This window comes from Rhinolophus sinicus, linkage group LG02 (assembly GCF_036562045.2).
Source record: "Rhinolophus sinicus isolate RSC01 linkage group LG02, ASM3656204v1, whole genome shotgun sequence".
Taxonomy (NCBI): domain Eukaryota; kingdom Metazoa; phylum Chordata; class Mammalia; order Chiroptera; family Rhinolophidae; genus Rhinolophus; species Rhinolophus sinicus.
In genome coordinates this window covers 17,687,879-17,706,095 of record NC_133752.1, presented here as the reverse complement: position 1 = coordinate 17,706,095, position 18,217 = coordinate 17,687,879, and the positions used below count along the sequence as shown (strand labels likewise).

Sequence of the window (18,217 nt, the reverse complement as noted above, 5' to 3'; positions counted from 1 at the left end):
TGTTATAGTTCATTCGGCCTTTAGAAAACTCACTACTACCTTTAATTTTTCAGGATGTGTACTAATTCACTATCAATGAGGTGACCTTACAGTCTTAGTTTCAGGCAAGCCTCGCAAAATACTTGAAGAGAGCTTAAGATATTAGCTGCATATTTTTGTTATTCAATAAATTATATTCTCTCTCTAAGATTCTCTTGATTTTAAACACAAGGAAAATACCGTGATATAAAGAAAGAAATTGAGAATAGGTAACTTAAATAACTTTACCAGGTTTATACAATTTAGTAGAGACAGAATTTGAATCTGAGCCTGTCTCTTAAACCCACCCACTCACTCACCCATCCATCTGATATGGATTCAAGTATGGAGAAGACAAATACTAAACTGTTCTGCTTCCCATTAAATCCTTTTGTGGCCTCAAAGAGTTAATCCTTCTTTCAAATATGCCCTCCTCAACAGGGGAAAATGGTTGCACCGAAAACAAGACAGTAACAAAACATCCATAAAACATTTGGGAACTTCTGTTGCCTTAGACGTTGTTAGTTTAAAAAGAGAGAACAGATAATATTGAAGACCAGGGTTCCCTGCATGTTCACCAATAACTCATACTGAGAAATATGAACACATATTCAAATTTTTGAAAGGAAGAGTCACAATGTAAAACCATTGGTAGGTAATTGATCTAGTTTCCTTTATTAAAAGACAGCCAACTTTAACCTAGATAGCTTTCATTAGTTGTTCTCTGATAAACTGAGCCTAAACTGACTTAATTTTAGTATTATCACATTTCTCAGGTTCTATTTGTTTCCCCAACTCTTTGCCTCAATTTTGGCCAACACCTTTCATTACGAATAGAAATTAGTTCATTTTGGTGATTCTTATACCAGTCACAAAAACCCTAGCAAATAATCCTTCCAAGAATTTTTGGCACAAGGTAGAGTTACAATTTGCTACTTGATAATTGTTTTACTGGGGAAATTGCTAGTTTAATTTCTCTGAAAAATTACTGCATATTTGCAAGTGCTTTATAATGTGAAAAAGACTTCTGACGTCAATCTATTCTTTAGTTAAGAGAAAAACACTCACGGTTGGGCCCCAATTTCTCGTAGATGATAAAAGAGTTGGGGGAGATAAGTTTGAAGAAGAGTTTCAAAGAGCAAACAGAGTGACACAATACCCTGCAAACAATAATAAATCACAAGAGAAATACATATGTTAGTATTTAAAATTTAACTCTGCTGATAAATAATTCAGATGGAAATGAGAAAAATATTATCAACATAAATATTTTTTTCAACATAAATCGTTTTTATACTGTTAAGAGTCAAGAACAGGAAATGGACTAATGATCTCCAACACTGTTTAAAGATACATTTTGTTCCTCTTCATGGAAACCTACTCTTACAGATATTCTAAGGGGCCTCCATTTTAACACAATAGGTTCCCCACATAACTTGGTATGTAATGTTCAGAGTGTCCAAGGAAAACATCATTTCATAGAAAAGCTGCTACTCTGTAAGCCTTATATTATCAGTTAAGCCCAGCAAAATTAGTTTTTTCTGGATGCATTCCAGTTTCCAGGTATTTCTCTGGTGCTATAACCACACCCTTTTGTCCCTTCTCTGCCAGCTGCCTCACCCATCAGGGAAAGTATTTCCTGCCTTTTTTTCACTCTGTCTTTGAAATCTATCCACAGGGAAAGACTGACTGCTGCTCATTGCTTGAAATTTGCATCAGAAAGTTATCAAACAAGAATGTTTCATTATTTCGTAAAAAGATTTTTTATTTTTTTTTACTGAAATCTACTTTTATAAAAGGGGATTATTTGTAGAGTACAGGAAGTAACCTATTTAAGCAGATGGTTTTTCAAGTATGTTTATTACTTGACAACTCTCAATAAAGTCTTTCTTGCGGCTCAGCATTCCTCAGGGTTGATCTTTGTATGGAAGTTTTAATCCTCTTTTTGAGTTTCTAAAGAAAAAAGGCTGTCATGGTTCCAAATAGCTCAGTCTGGCTGCAAGCCGGAACAGGAGATGACCGCCTGTAAGTCTCGATTCCACTGAGTAAAGAAAGGGCAGAGGCAGGGCTGGCCCCATCAATTCACTGAAAAAGGACACCTCAGGCAGGGTCAGTGTGGGGATAGTGAAGGAATCCCCAGAATTGCTCAGGGTTGAGCTTCAGTTCTGCACAGGGGAAAAAACACCATGGCTGTGAACTGAGTCTGAAGCATAAAATGGTACAGAAGGTGGGTGTAAGAAATCTGATGCTGAGAATGAGGTTTTAGGAAAGAGAATTATTAATGTATTTCTGATGATTTTAGATGAAACATGCATGAAAGGTAAGCGCTAAATAAGCTGTCTCTGAGAGAAGTAACGTAACCCGAGATGATTGGTGGTGCTTCACTTGTTCATCTGTGACATCCTGGGTTTCTGTTATTGGCCAGCTTTCACTAGGATGTCTGAGGGCAAAACTGGAGACAGAGGAAGGTGGAATAGGAACACAGAGGATTCAGCTGGTGGGATAATGGACAGCTGTTTAGTTTAGCAGCAGGGACAGTCTCCTCTTTGGGGAAATTTGGTAGCCCTGACACATTCCAATTTAGTGTTTCTTCTGGAGAGTCAAGTCAACTTACTGACAAGTAGACCAAAGCAGGCCCCAAAGTGGAAAAAGTATCACTGAAATAAAATAAACTTTGCTTTATCTCAGGCTCATAGGGGGGAAAAGATACGATGATAAAAATGTTCAACTCCCAATATGCTTCTCCTTGACTTTCATATTGAGGCCGAAGGAGGTACCCATTGAATAAACACAAAGAAAATATCTAGTATGATAATTAGCCAAACACGACACCGAAAAATAAGTGACAAGTAAATGTTTGATTTTCATGAACAAAGATGATGATGGTGATCGTAACAACAATAAAAACAGCCGCCACATATTAATATTTCCTGGACACCTGCCACGACCCAGGCACTACCGGGTGCTTGGTAGACTTCTTTCTCTACAGCGCCCCAGAAACAGTGTGTACCTCATTTCACAGATGAGGAAATCAGCATTCAAACAAGGCAGGCACCTTTGTCAAACAGAATAATAGAGATTTCTAGGTTGTTTTTCTTTTAACATATAAAATATCATTTAAATGCAACTGATAAAGGAACTTTTCCTCTCCAATTATCACCCAAATATTTAAATATCAAAATTTCTTCTTCTCTTTCATTTCTCCTATAGAAACGTGTTGCCTGACATCCCAAATTGAGATTTGCTGCTTTATAATTTAATTGGGGAGGAGACTTTTTCTGAAGAGAGAACAGATTAGAGTCTGATTTGATCCGATTTTTTATGAACTTACAGAAGGATGAGAAGAGATGGAATGAAGTCTGAAGAAAAAACGCACGTACATCTCACGGAACATCTGATACAATCTGGAAGGTTCATGGTAGAGAAAACAAAGAGGTGCGACTGAAAGAATAAAAGAATTAATTGACAATATTGCAGGACCACTACAATTTAAAAAATAAGTTCATAAACATGAAAGAATAAGTCAACAGTTTATAGTAATAACATTCATTCACAGGCAAGTTTAAACAGAAAAGTTTTGAATCAATTTTTAAAAGCCATAAGTAGTATAATTGGAAAGAAATATAGTAACTAAAACTGAAATGGTAAAGTGCTACCTGGGGTTCCTTTTGGATGACTGATGATTGTTCTACTGGTTCTAAATAAGAGGTTACTGCTCAAGTATTTGTGGGTGCTTAACACATTTGTCTAAAATAGTGTACATGTATAAACTCTTTATCAAACATCCTGCATCCTCTGTTTCCTTAATGAACATTTCCCCTCGGGTGTGTAAGCCTTCGCCTATTTAAACGACCAGAACTGTGAATGGGCAGGAGTTAGTTGATGTAGTTTGTATTCTGAGAATTGTTGGAAGATTTAAACTTAACTGTCTTCCAAATCACTCAAGTACACCATCTAAGAACTATTCACTTGAGAAATTCTTGCAGTTAGAATTATTAAAACAGGATAAAAGGGCTACCATTTTTGTTATTAGAGGTAAAAGTTCATATTCTTAACCTTTTTTGGTTTTCTACTTTAAGTTCCTCACATATGTATACAAGAGAAATATGCTGAAAGGTCATTATAACATCACGGATTACGTTATGAAACTTTGGTTGCTCAAGAGAATAAAGCCGAGAGCCCTATAATTCATGATTTCTCCAGACTACTGGTATCCAGAGCAACAATTACATTACATCACTCATCGTCCCGATCAGCACCTCCAAGCACGCATGGCACGATGCGAAGTTCCTAGGTTCTCTGAGTCCTCTTCTCTGTATGTGAGTTTTAGGAGTTTTATATCATGTCATTCACCACATTTGTCTGATGTTGGACACTGATGGGCTTTTTACAGGGAAAAGCGTTCATTTATTGCCGATTCAGAGTATTTCTGTTTAGCCTAAAGGTTGGGGGTAGTAGCAACATTGGGGACAACAACCTTCAACAAGTTCACATGTAACGTGGAGTCCAGCATCGGGAGTAGAGTTAATGGAATTGTAACAGCTATAAACGGTATCAGGAGTAGTAGGTGGGGGAGGTATTTATCACTTTGTGAGGGGTGTAAATGTCTAACTATGATGTTGCTTTGTGCACCTGAAGCTAATAAAGTAATTAAATAAATAACTAAGTGGTATTAAGTAGAGAATTTTTCCTCCGCTAACCTTCATTAAGCTTCTGCATTCCTCATTCAGTGGCACGGGAGGCCTGGAAGCCTGTTAGGGAGAAAGAATTTGCCTCTACCCTGCAAAGGTTCTTCCTGCTGGTCTAATAATCAAACCAACATGACACATATTAACAGGAGAAAATCGAATTTAAGTTCATACATACAGGAGCCCTACACACATGAGAGAACCACATGCAGCAGAGGTTCAGAGACAGAAAGGGAAAATGAGGGCTACGTGGCATTCTGAGCTCAGGAATGGGGGCCTGAGGCTTCAGAGGAGCGGAGGACAATTCACAGGATGGTAAGAAGAGCACATGTTCGGTAAGTAGGTGTTGACCCTGACATACATACAGGTCATCAAAATTTACTTCTGGTAAGAATTCTTTTATTTTTAAATAAACTTTATTGGGGAATATTGGGGAACAGTGTGTTTCTCCAGGGCCCATCAGCTCCAAGTCGTTATCCCTCAATCTAGTTGTGGAGGGCGCAGCTCAGCTCCCAGTCCAGTTGCTGTTTTCAATCTTTAGTTGCAGGGGGTGCAGCCCAGCATCCCATGTGGGAATTGAACCGCCAACCTTGTTATTGAGAGCTCGCGCTCTAACCAACTGAGCCATCCAGCCGCCCAACAATTTTTATTACAGGCAAGACCCCTAATTTAAATTCTTTAGGGGAGAGGTCAAAGTTTCTCTTGAGCCCACAGGGTCTCAATTGCCTTTAGCTCAAGACAATCCTCATGCCAAAGTGGCATGTCTTGGGGGACCAGTTCTGAACAGCTTCAGCACTCAGGGCCCTTGAGCTTGCACACGTGTTTCCCACGTGTACCTCAGGATGACCGAATGCTTCAGTGTAATTGTTGCAGTACATCCCACTAGTCTGGAGAAATCATGAACACAAACTCAGTGTGGTCGCTTGTTTCACATTCTTTCTGATCTATTATTTTTTCAAAAGACTTATGAGCATTAGTGCAAGAATTTAAGCAACCTCATTTTACACTGATTAGAACTAAATATTAACGTGTATCTCTAGTTTCCATTGAATCAGAAATGGCAAACCACAGAACCACTTTCACAGCATGATCTAACACTGATTTGTCAATCTGAGCCATTATGATGAGGCTTTAATTTTTTTCCACTGGACATATAAATAAACAAATACTAAACTCAATGTTTAAAACTATCCACAATAACTTGGTAAGTGTGTGGGTGATATGATATGAAGAGTGCTCTTCATATTTAATTTTCTAAAGTATATAATAAAACAGAGAATATTTTAAAGCCCAACTTACCATACATTGAAAATCCATGAAAAGGGATTACACCTAAGAAAACAAAAAAGTATTTATTTTCAATTAGTACATCCACTGAATTATTGGGTAAACTTTAGAGCAGTAAAACTGAAAATAGAAAGTTTTCCTAGTTTTGTTTCAACTTTGTTCACGAATGCAGAAAGACTTAGTGATGGTAACTAACAAGATATGCTTTTTTAATATCTTTAGAAAAGCAAACTACAGGTTTTCAACATATACCCAGTCAACTTTCTATTGATAACGTTGAAAAATTAAAACATTGAATATTATGTTACAAAAACAGGGCAAAAACAGAACAAGGCAGATCACAGAACTACATTTAAGAAGTGATTGCAATGCCTTCAGAAAGTCAACTGATTATGTCCTCCTGAGACAACTTCATCCTGCATATTTGAATCTAATTGTTAAAAGATAAGCGAGCATTTCAAGGTACCTCTTGTATACCGGGGGTGCCAAAAAAATGTATACACATGACTTGTATTCATCTTTTGTTATAGGTATGTACTGAGTACCACAATTTTAACACAGTTTTTTCCTTTCTTAAAATGTGTATACATTTTTTTTTTGGCACCCTCTGTAGATGTATTCCTTTGTAAACTTATCAAAGATTATATCATAGAATGTGGTTTAGAAAAAAAAATACTGGCAGGAATACAGTACAAATTCAGTGTAGTCTTTGACAAGAACCATACACAAGTAAATTACACATCTATTTCAAAGAAATTCTCAAAGCCTATCTTGGGGTGCTAAACATCTTGTTGCAATGTAAGTGAAAAATTAGAATTTGTACAGCTTAGGTTCTGTAATATACACACCACAGTATACACAGTGTGTATCTAACAATTGTACCAAATCAGGTTGCAAACACAGTAGGGGAGAAGGCTGAGAAGTTTACTTTTTTGAAAAATAGCACAGAAATGCTTTATTCAGCCTACATGTTCAGAGGCCAAAACTCTCAGTGTTGGTGGGGACTTCAGAGGTCATCTAGAGTAAATTCTAGTACATGAGCGTTCCGTCTCCACTGAAAACACGTCCAGCTCTAGGCGATGCATTGATTCCCAGTGTGACAACCAATCCCAGTTCTGAACAGTCTTAATCTGGGGGGTTATTTTTCATACTGAACCCAGCTCTGCCTCCCTGTAACCCTCACTTGTTACTCCCAACACTGAACACAATGGTCATACAGAACACGTCTAACTTGTCTTCTCTGCAAACGTTCAGACATGTTTGCGGACATTGTTCTCTCCCCTCACCTCCACCACTGCCAGGTGTTTCATTTTATCTTGCTCTAAGACTTTATGAGCTTTTTAAAAAAGAAAATACATGATTTTTCAATTATTGAAGACCTTGTGAGTTTCTTTAATGGTTCTTCAGTTCCAAAGTGGTCCTGAATAGCTTCCTTATTCTATTTCCCTCTGGACAAGGTACACTCCACCCCCGTCTTTAAAGCGAGGTGACTCAGACCTCTCATCATTTTTTTTCTCTTCACAATACACAGCGAAGACACAGTGCCCTCATGCAGTTGTCTGTGACCTAAGTAAATGATTACATATTCTTATCTCTAGTATATCTCTTATTCTAGTCTTTGGTGAACCATTCCAATTTGAGATAATCTTGGCCTCTCATTATTCTATCTGACGTATCCCCTACTCTCTGTTTCTGGTTCCACATTACTTAAAAATTTGGTAAGTGCACTAGCTACGTCCTCATCTGAAACATTATAAAAATGCTGGAGAAGACAATGAGGACAGGATTTCTACACTGATAGTAACCCAATAATTAGCACCGTATCGGGGTAAGTTAAGAGCAGGACCAGGTGTCAGACAAACTTGACTGGGTTCATCTAGCTCTGTCACTTAAGAACTTTGTGCCTTTCGGTAAGTTTCTTAGCTACTCGAAGCTGTGAATCAGAGATCATGCTGGAACCTACATAATATGATCAAGTGAAATAATGGCTGTAGCGTAGCCATTGATAAATAAATAGCGTGGGCCCTTGATAAAAGTTATTTATTGATATTATCATTCACCAGTTAGCTCATATATATGTCTTTGTTCTTGCTAGAAGTGACTTGATCAAAAAAGAGTGTGAGGAAAATCCAATATTACTGTGAACTAGTATGCTGGGGCCTCTGCGTAGTTAGGCTTCACACGCTAGAATTCTCAGCATCTACCTTTTCCCACTTTTCCCTCATCTTCTAGAACACGCCAGGTTCATGTGGTCCAACTTGGGCTGAAGCCTGTCTGCTTATTCATTTTCTTGTTCATCTCTATTCGATTAGCCACCCCGTCCCTTCCACACTTTCCTATTCTTCAAGTGTTTAACATGCAATTACAGAACTCACTTTTCCTCCTCAGTTCACGCCACTGACATGAACTCCCTCACTTGTCTGTTCTTTACCCCAAACGTTCTTCACATTCCATCTGTTTCCTCATCTCCCTTTAGGGAGGTGTTCGGAGGACGATGTCTCCTTTTACTTTTTCAGAGCTAACATCTTCACCTGTGTTCTTAATCCCATTTCCTTGACTTTCACAGCAGCTGGCAACCACAGTCAGGTCCGTGGCTTGTTTTTATGCGGCCTGTGAGCTAAGAATGGCTCTTATATTTTTAAAGGATTATTTAAACAAACATAGAAGAAGAATAGACGACAGAGATTGTTTGTGGCCAGCAAAATTTAATCTATTTACCATCTGGCCCTTTACAGAAAAAGCTTGCAGACTTCTGCTTTGACATCTTGCCCCGCCAATTCTCTCGTCTGCCTGCTTTATGTGCATTACTCAGCAAATATGTATTGATCCCCTACTATGTGCCAGGCCCTGTTCTGACAACTGGAGCATACTTTTTATTAAGGACATTAACATCATGATAAAATAAGCAAATGTACATCAGACAGGGATAAGTGCTAGGAAGAGAAGTAATGGTGGGATAGAAAGGACAGGTCGGGGAGTGGTGGAGGCCTTACTGATAACAGAGCCATGGGAGCCACGGAGGCGAGAGTCACTGCATAATGGCTGATCTGGAAGCCCTGGGCTTCGTCTGGTGATTGCCGTAGACAGGGCAAGTTTACGGAGGTTGCCTGTCTGGAGGCGGACTGTGGTGGCATCTGCTCTTCACTCCCACTCATGGGGGAGTAGGGACAAGGGGTGGGACGGCTTATCACAGTACTCGTATCGTCAGTGTCTGTGATTCCAGTGCACCTTTCAGCCAAGGACATTATAACTGATTATAAATACCCTCAACAACATAATTAAAAGTCCAGTGTTTCCCCCTCGACCCTACTTTCCCATCTGACAAATCTCTAATCTCTCTCCTGCCCTTGAAGCCAAGCTTCATTTTTTTGAAAATCATCTAAATTAATTTCTTTACTCCCTCATTACATATCCTCAACTCCTCGGTTTCTAGCCCTAGTACCCCAACTTCTGACCTCCGAATCCGGGGATCTCCTCTCTTTGTGGCCTGGCCCCCAGCACCTGAAACCTCCTTCTCAAACTTGCGCCTACCAGATCAGGCTCCCTGAGTCTCAGAAACTTCTGCTGCTCAGCTTTTCTTCTTTTTGTTGTGTTGTTGGCCAGTTCTCTGTTTAGCTTACTCCTGAACAGTAGCTATGTCCTGGACCTGGTTTTCACACTTGTTTCCTCTCTCTTTCCACCAGTATCTCATTATTAACCTGTAATTCAAACTGTAAAAGCCCAGTATTCTGCACCTCCTTCTGGATTTTCTTGCTGTAAAGAACTCTTTACCCCCCTAGTTTTCAGGGAAGAAAGCCTTGGGTCACCTTTGCTTTGTAGGTCTCCTTCAGCCCTTATACCTAAGTGTGACTGTGTTCCTTTCCTGTTGCTTCAGGAGACAGGGTACTTAACTTTTCAGGATTTGGCTGCAATCGGATGCCAGCAGCTTCATTTCTCTTACCCAACCCACAAGAACAACTCTAATCCTACCAAATTGATTGCCACCCCTCCTCCAGCCTCTGGGGCTTAGGCAATGCTCTCCTCCATCTCCAGCCCTGTCCCAGCCTCACCCCTTCAAGATTTTAAACAACACTCCTCCTAGAAGGATCTCCCTGGCTCCCTCCTCCTTACCCCCAATCAATTCACTAATCTGTACTCTTGTATCAACTGACTTGCCCTGACTAACTGAGGTTCCCCTTCTCCTCTACGCACCTAGACAATCCTGAACGGATTTGGCTATACCACTCTACCTATGTTCACTTAGGGCCGTTCATTAACCTGTTTCCTCATACAGCACTGCTCTCAGACCAAGGGTGGGGGGAGGAGAGGGGGACAGTGAGAGCCCTGCTCTGGACCTCCTCTGACTGTACCCCTTACCCAGGACCCATGTCCCTCCTTTCAGACCACAACCCAGGTACCCAGGACTTTGAAATTCCCAGCCCAAAAGCCCCTAGCCAGCTTCCAGAATCCACATTCCTCTTTGGTGGAGCCACCGCCCTGATGAAAGGTGGCCCAAGGGTGGCTATTTGTGGAAGATGAGAACAACGTTTGGACCTAGGAAGTCCCCATGCATGACACCTGTCCAGGTGTGGGGTGGAGCCATGCATGAGAAGGGGTGGGGATACCAGAAGCTAGGGACTGCTGAGGAGTCTGAGACTTCTGAATCTGAACCTGGCCTTCCAGATTGTTATAAAGATATATTTGTCAAGACAAGATAACACAGTAGACTTTATTATCAGTTTATTCATCTTATTTATAACTTTTAAATATCTAGACTTAAGGTAAGTGGGCCTCCATTTGTTCTCCTGCCTGAGTCCTACAAAAATTAGGAATAGACCTGCCTTCTCCTATAAAATGGGGATAATACCGAAGAGGTTGTGAAGATTAAATAAAATATGTAATGCGCCTATCACGACGCTTGACGCAAAGTCAGGGCTTAACAACTGATGTTTTCCTACTCTTATCATAATGTTTTGTAACCATTTTTCATTTTTCTCTCTCCTAACAGAATAAACTCCTTGAGTGCAGAAACGATGCTTTACTCCATCTCCAGAGATAAGCTTAGTGCCCAGAATATAACGGGTACTTATTAAATGTTGATGGAATGAATATATGAAACCGTAGAGAATCTACCTCTCCCATTTTCCAACCATTCATGTTCCTCCTACTGCCAGGCCTGAATCAGGCTCTGATGAATTCTTACCGATGGACCTGTAGGAGCCTCCTAATTGATAGCCCTTCTCCCAAACTCTCAGCGCTCCAACCAACTTCTATAATGATTCAGGTTATCGTCCCAAAATGTTAAAGAGACCATGAAAAAGACCTCTACACCATATTCATTGAGGGTTTTCTACTGACCATTCAGACATCCACCAAATATTCGTTGAGCTCCTAGTCATCCAATTAACCTTCCCTGTACCTCTGGAGCTATCAAAATGAATATATTTCCACTATGTTTATGGAATTCATATTCTAGCCTTGTGAAATAGGCTAAGTGTCTACAGAATGAAATTCAAAACCTTTGATCTGGTCTTAACCACTCACAATGACAACCTGAGATACATCTCCCCCCTGCCCTTTTTTTTTACTGACATACAATATTAGATTAGTTTCAGGTGTACACCAAAATGATTTGACATTTTTATATACTGTGTAATGATCACCACTATAAGTGTAGTTACCATCTGTCACCATAGAAAGTTTATACAATAGTGCCTATGCTGTCCATTACACCACCAGGACTTACTTATTTTATCACTAGAAGTGAGTACCTCTTGATGCCCGTGCCCATTCCGCCAACCCCATGAGCCCCCCTTTTGTCACACCTCCTGACTCCATGCCTACTGTGGTACAGCCTGTGGTTCAAGATTATTATCTATAATCACCAGAACTCATCATGCACTTCCACACTTCGGTAGCTTTGAACTTGGTAACTCTGTATCCTAAATGCTTTTTGGTTTCTACTCAGCCTATCAGAATCTCACGAAGGTCAGGCACAACCTCAGAGAAACATCCTGGTCTCTTCATCATAATTAAGTGCGTATTCTTCTGTATTCTCGTGGCACTTTGTTCACATTTCCACCACTCTAATTTCATTATATTTTGTGTTATAATTAGCTATTTAAGAGCGTGCTCCGGAGGACAGGAAATCCGTTCCACTCATCTTTGCATGCATCTCACGATGCCATGAACATACTTGATGAACACACGCCTGCTAAACAAATGAATGGGTGGACGGATGAATAGATGATGACTGAGAAGCAGAAAGACAAGTACTGGTATCTAGTCAGGAGACCAGGATTCCACAGTGGGCTCGCCACAGACCCGTCGGGTAATCTAAGGAAAGTCCTTGAACCTCCTGAGGTTCAGCAACTGCTTGTCCTGCAAAGGGACTAAAATTGCCTCTGAAATAGCTAACGCTAAAATTCAATGTTTAACAATTATGTCTACAGTAAATGCAGAAAAAATTGTGAGATCCGGAGAAAACGGGTCACATGAGAATCTTCCAATGGTAAGATTCTTTACTGATTTAAAAATCTTTTCCTTTCTAGAAACAGACAAATGTCAAAACCAGATTAGATTCCCATTAAAAGTCAATATTCCCAATATAGCCACCAGCTCTAGCTCCATGGAGCACTTAGAAGGAGGCCCCAAAACCGTATTTCTTCTTCAAAGTCTCTCTCATTTCTATCTTTGGCTGAGTCTCTTTCCTCCTATGCACACCCATCTTTTCCTACATTCTCTCTGCTGCTTCATTTTATTTCCTTTAACAATTATAGACTTTTAACAAGTAATGAAAAAAGTCTTGTCTACCTTTCTACAATAAGGTTGACATAGGAAAGAAAAATAAGTTAATAAATAGAAGGCATATTTTGATGCTTTACAGCAATATATGTATATATTATATCCTTCTAAAATACTAAATATCAAAGCAGATTTCTATTATTATTATACAAAACCCCTATATTCTTACTGCAAAAACTTTTCCTTTCACTGTTAAGATACTGCAAAAGCATTGCCCAAGCAGGTTAAGGTAGTCAGAACTGAAGACCTCACTATTAGTATTTTCATCTTCTACAAATATTTATTAAGAATATGCTAAGTGTAGGAATACCTTCATCAGCACAAAGCACTTTTAATTAGGAGACTTACAATGAATGAATTAGTCAACTGTTAAGCAACAAAAAAGGAGGCATGTAGTAAGGTGACTCACGGTCAATCACACTTTCGCTGCATTTCCTCCAAGTTCTGGAATCTATAACTGTCCTATAAGCTGTATGAGGCAAGGGCCACAGTTCACACCGCGTATTACCTTCAGCGTCCAGCACAAGCATTCCACAAATGAGATGCTCAATATACATGGTTAATGATGGGACCTTAAGCAATTGTAAAGATACTCAAGGCTTGTAAATAAAACAAAATAAAAACTCACTTATAAATAATTAACATATAGGACAGGCGGCTCTAAACAACTCAGTGCTGAATTATAAATGGCCGACAAAGTCATAGACATAAATTCAAATTCTGTGTGACTCTGGACGAGCTACCAGGACTCTGAGTCTCTACCCTCATTTCTGAAAATGGCGATAAATAAGACCAACTCCACTGGGTTGTACTAAACACCAATGGGGTAATGTATTTAAAGTGCCCCAGTGTAGTCTTTAGTGGTCAGCAGGTGCACAATAACTGTAGCTATTTTACGAGGGCTGACAATTAAGTTTGCGAACTTGTTGCATCGATGCTACTAACCTTTTTTTGTATCAGAGGGATTATTCATTATGAAGTTATACCAACTGGACAAACAGTTAGCCAAGTTTACCATCTGGAAGTACTGAAATGGCTGTGTGAAAATGTTAGATGACCTGAACTTTTCACCAAAAATTCATGGCTCTTGCATCATGACAATGCATCAGCTCACAGGGCACTGTCTGTGAGGGAGTTTTTAGCCAGGAAACAAATAACTGTATTGGAACACCCTCCCTACTCACCTGATCTGGCCCCCAATGACTTCTTTCTTTACCCAAAGATCAAGGAAATATTAAAAGGAAGACATTTTGATGACATTCAGGACATTAAGGGTGATACGACGACAGCTCTGATGGCCATTCCAGGAAAAAGAGTTTCAAAACTGCTTTGAAGGGTGGACCAGATGCTGGCATCAGTGCATAGCGTCCCAAGGGGAGTAATTTGAAGGTGACAGTAGTGATATTTAGCAATGAGGTATGCAGCCCTTTTCCTAGGATGAGGTCGCGAACTTAATTGTCCGACCTCGTATGCTGTCAGAAGGGATGGTACCACATTTCAGTATCAGCTTATACCTAAGAAAATCTTTTCTGGTCAGTATTAGATAAGGGTTCACGTCAGCTTAATTAAACCAGGACTTATGACCCTGAAAGAGGGTACACGGTCCACTTTCTTGAAGAAGGACGAAGTCTGACTCTGGCAAACAAAAGTAGGAGGCATAAGAAGCACTGAAGAATCCATTAACACCAAAGGGCACATACCACCTAGGACATTTCTTTGATCTCAGAGGCGGTCATGTTCTTGGGCAGGTTTTCAAAAATCCTTTCCTTTGGCTCTCATCACTTGTCTTTCAAGGGTCGAGTTTCATTCACCTGGCCATCATCCAAGAGCCTTACTTCCTACAGCCATTGGGATGCTTGGGACACTGTCTCTTATCTGGCCTTAGAGTTCTGCAAGTCTGCTGTGAATGATTACCTTAAGATTTGAGCCTTCCTTTAGCTATCTGAAGAATGTCTAAAATATTAACTACCTACCCCATTCAAAAGGAATAACTTTATAAAGTAATGGTTTAACGGGGCTTTGGCATAGCTCAGAATGGTAAACACTGTCAACAAAAATAAATTTTGAACTAGGGGAGATATAAATAGCAAATATGACTCAGAAAATACCCCAAATATTAGCATGCTTTGCACTTACTAAATATTTTCCCTTCATTTCCTCACTGTCTCTATTAATACTTAGCATTTATAGTTGGACCATAACTCTCATATCTGATTCACGTTAACATCACTCCAGTTGAAAGCAAATTTTTACACTCTTTCATTTGGGATTACTCAGTACTGTTTATTTAATTCGTTTGTTGAAATAATCACTTCCTCTGTTTATTCTCATTCCACATGTAGCCTACAGGTCAGGAAGAATGGGGATTAGGACAATGATGACATTGTTTTCTAACTATTTCCATTATCTTTCTGAATTAGAGCTTCAGAATACGACTTTGTTATTTTATTTTAGTGGTGAAAATTTCCCCAAACATCAGAACATATCCATATTTAAATATCAATCTAAAAGTCATACTTTAAATAAAGTCATAGTTTAAATAAAATTTAAATTAGGTTTCAATTTATGTCTAAAGTTACACATCAAATGAATTTTGGATTACAAGATGTTTTAAATTATTTAATTAATATAGATGACAAAAATACATTGCTGTTTATCCACTTGACACTTGCAAGCAGATTTAAAATGATCTACTTTCATTATTTCTTCTAAGAGCCTTTAGTACACCTCTCCCCCCACACACACTATGATAACCAGTGTCTTCAGACATTTCCAAATGTTCTCTGGGGTGGACGTGGCTTTGGTTGAGAACCATTGCTATAGAGCCCTAAAACTCCTCTACCTGATGTTCACTAGCAATTATTTTCTCTTGTCTTATAGGATACAAAAGGTATTATTAGCAAATTCTGATGTTTGTTTGAGTCTCATTCAGATCTATATGTAAGTCTTGTCTCCCTGCTTCTATTCTTGCTCCTGTATACTCTTTTACATTCATTCCTTCATTCATTTAGTAATGTTTGCTGATCAGTGACTTTATGTTGTGTGTGAGTCTAGGTGCTAGATATGTTGGTCATTCAAACTATGAAGGTCACGGTTCCCTTGGAGCTGACGTGAGAGTTACCGGCAGGCACCTTTCCTGACCACCTTATTTAAAATGCCCGTGCCCTCCCTCACCTCCCTACCTGTAATCAGTTCCTGTTCCTTTTCACTGTTCACCTCATCACTCCGAAATGACATCCATTAGCTATTTATTGGTTTACTGTGTGTCTCCCTCACTAAAATGTAAGCTCCCTAGCAGCAGGCATTTTTATTGTGGCTCGCCACCTAGGAGAGGGAGCCAGAGCTGGCTAAGTAAGTATTTATTAAGTGAATAAAGACAAATTATTCATGTTGAACAAAGAATAAAAGCAAGAAAAGCTTATAAAATACCTGTGAGAAGTCTCCCTCAACTCAGAAATTTTGCTCATCAGTTGTTTAATGAATCAACTAGAAAAAAAATCTGTCCATTGACAAGGCCTCAAGTGAGGTGAGAGGGTTGTGTGTGACACCACTCTGGCCTGTCATTTCCACAGAGGAAAGGGGATCACGGGAGGGTGGGTGAGGGAGCAAACCTCTGTCCCTTGTAAGCACCTGCCTGGTCAGGGACAGAGTGTGTCAATGAGCTGCCAGCAAACCACTGTGTGGGCCCCTGGGACCCAGAAAGCCAGGCCAGTTTTAGGGTGTGTGTGTGTGTGGGGGGGGAGGGTAGAGGTGTCCTTGAGATTTCAGAGTACTCCTGTCTTTGGCAGAGGTTGAAAAACAGGGTGGGTCATGTAAAAATGGTGCTGGTATTGCCTTAAGTGAAAAATAAAGGGACAGCAGACCAACTGGTTTTTGTCTCTTCTTGTTCTGCCACTTCAGACTCGTTGCCCAGAGAAGACTCCTCCCTGATTCCGGTAAGGCTCTAAAACTATCTGAGAGAAGAAATGATTCTGAAGAATTAAGATTATGAACAGCTGTGGGTTTACCTCATTAAGGATTAAACTGTTTTTATTCTCAAGGAAAATCTTTCTAGAACCTATTATGTGCATCTTTTACTTTTTCAATATGCTAACCACTTTTTCTTCTAAAAGACACGCTAATGAACTCAGTAACACTTCCTGAGGCAGGAGAGCATGGTGATTAAGAACGTCACTTCTGAAGTCAAAGAGCTGGGGTTCAAAGCCTGGCTTCACCACTTACCCACTGGGCAAGTTAATACTCTGCCTCAGCTGCTTTATCTGTAAATAGGGATAATATTACCCTGTTTCCCTGAAAATAAAACCTAGCTGGACAATCAGCTCTAATGCGTCTTTTGGAGCAAAAGTTAATATAAGACCCAGTATTATATATTATATTATATATTATATTATATTATATTAATTATATTATATTATATATATTATATTATATTATATTATATTATATTATATTATATTATATTATATTATATTATATTATATTATATTATATTATATTATATATTATATTATATTATATTATATTATTATATTATATTATATTATGACCCAGTCTTATATTATAGTAAAATAAGACTGGGTCTTATATTCATTTTTGCTCCAAAAGACGCATTAGAGCTGATTCTCCGGCTAGGTCTTATTTTTGGGGAAACACGGTAGTACCTGGCTCAGAAGGTTCTCATAAGGATTAAATGAATTAATGCATGTAATGTACTTAGCATACTGCCTGGCATATAGTATTGCTTGGAAAATGTCAGCTACTGCTGCTATAACTACTGTTATTATTATTATAACAATATGTTTTTGTTGGTGCCTTTTGCTCATTATAAAAGTCTTACATTATTATAATATGCTACAATCCAGTGATACCTTTCTAAAGGCATAGGGTTACTGGCTTTTACATAAAACACTCCTGCACTGACTTGCTAGAATGCTGTTACATGCTGTTTTATAGTTAGTTTGGGTGTTTTTTTTTTTTGTAAGGTCTCTGATTTTTACTTCTACCATGTTTCCCCGAAAATAAGACCTAGCCGGACAATCAGTTCTAATGAGTCTTTTGGAGCAAAAATTAATATAAGACCCAATCTTATTTTACTATAAGACTGGGTATAATATAATATAATATAATATAATATAATATAATATAATATAATACCATATAATACCGGGTCTTATGTTAATTTTTGCTCCAAAAGACTCATTAGAGCTGATTGTCCAGCTAGGTCTTATTTTAGGGGAAACACGGTACTGTTAGTCATTTTTCCTATCTCTGTCAGCTTCTTTCCATGCTTCTGTTTCTCCAGGAGGCATAAAAACCAGTGATCCAAGTCTGTGAGACATGTGTGTTAGTAAAAGCTATTATGTTCTGAACTAAGCTGGAGAAGTTCTCCTTTGAATAGAGAGAAGGAACGAGACTCCACAGACCTCTGTTTTGGTCCTTCA

The 18,217-nt window shown here is 39.0% G+C and overlaps 1 protein-coding gene across 8 annotated transcripts in view; it reads right to left on the bottom strand.

Annotated features, from left to right (window-relative positions):
• The window catches only part of TBC1D19 (TBC1 domain family member 19), a 112,978-nt gene that overhangs the window by 7,150 nt on the left and 87,611 nt on the right, over window positions 1-18,217 (bottom strand). For all 8 annotated transcript variants that reach the window (XM_074322099.1, XM_019743920.2, XM_074322109.1 and 5 more), the window contains 3 exons: window positions 6,006-6,038; window positions 3,350-3,459; window positions 1,087-1,178 (listed from right to left, as the gene is read on the bottom strand). In XM_074322099.1, the coding sequence (XP_074178200.1) occupies window positions 1,087-1,178; window positions 3,350-3,459; window positions 6,006-6,038 (235 nt within the window). The remainder of the gene's footprint in view (window positions 1-1,086; window positions 1,179-3,349; window positions 3,460-6,005; window positions 6,039-18,217) is intronic.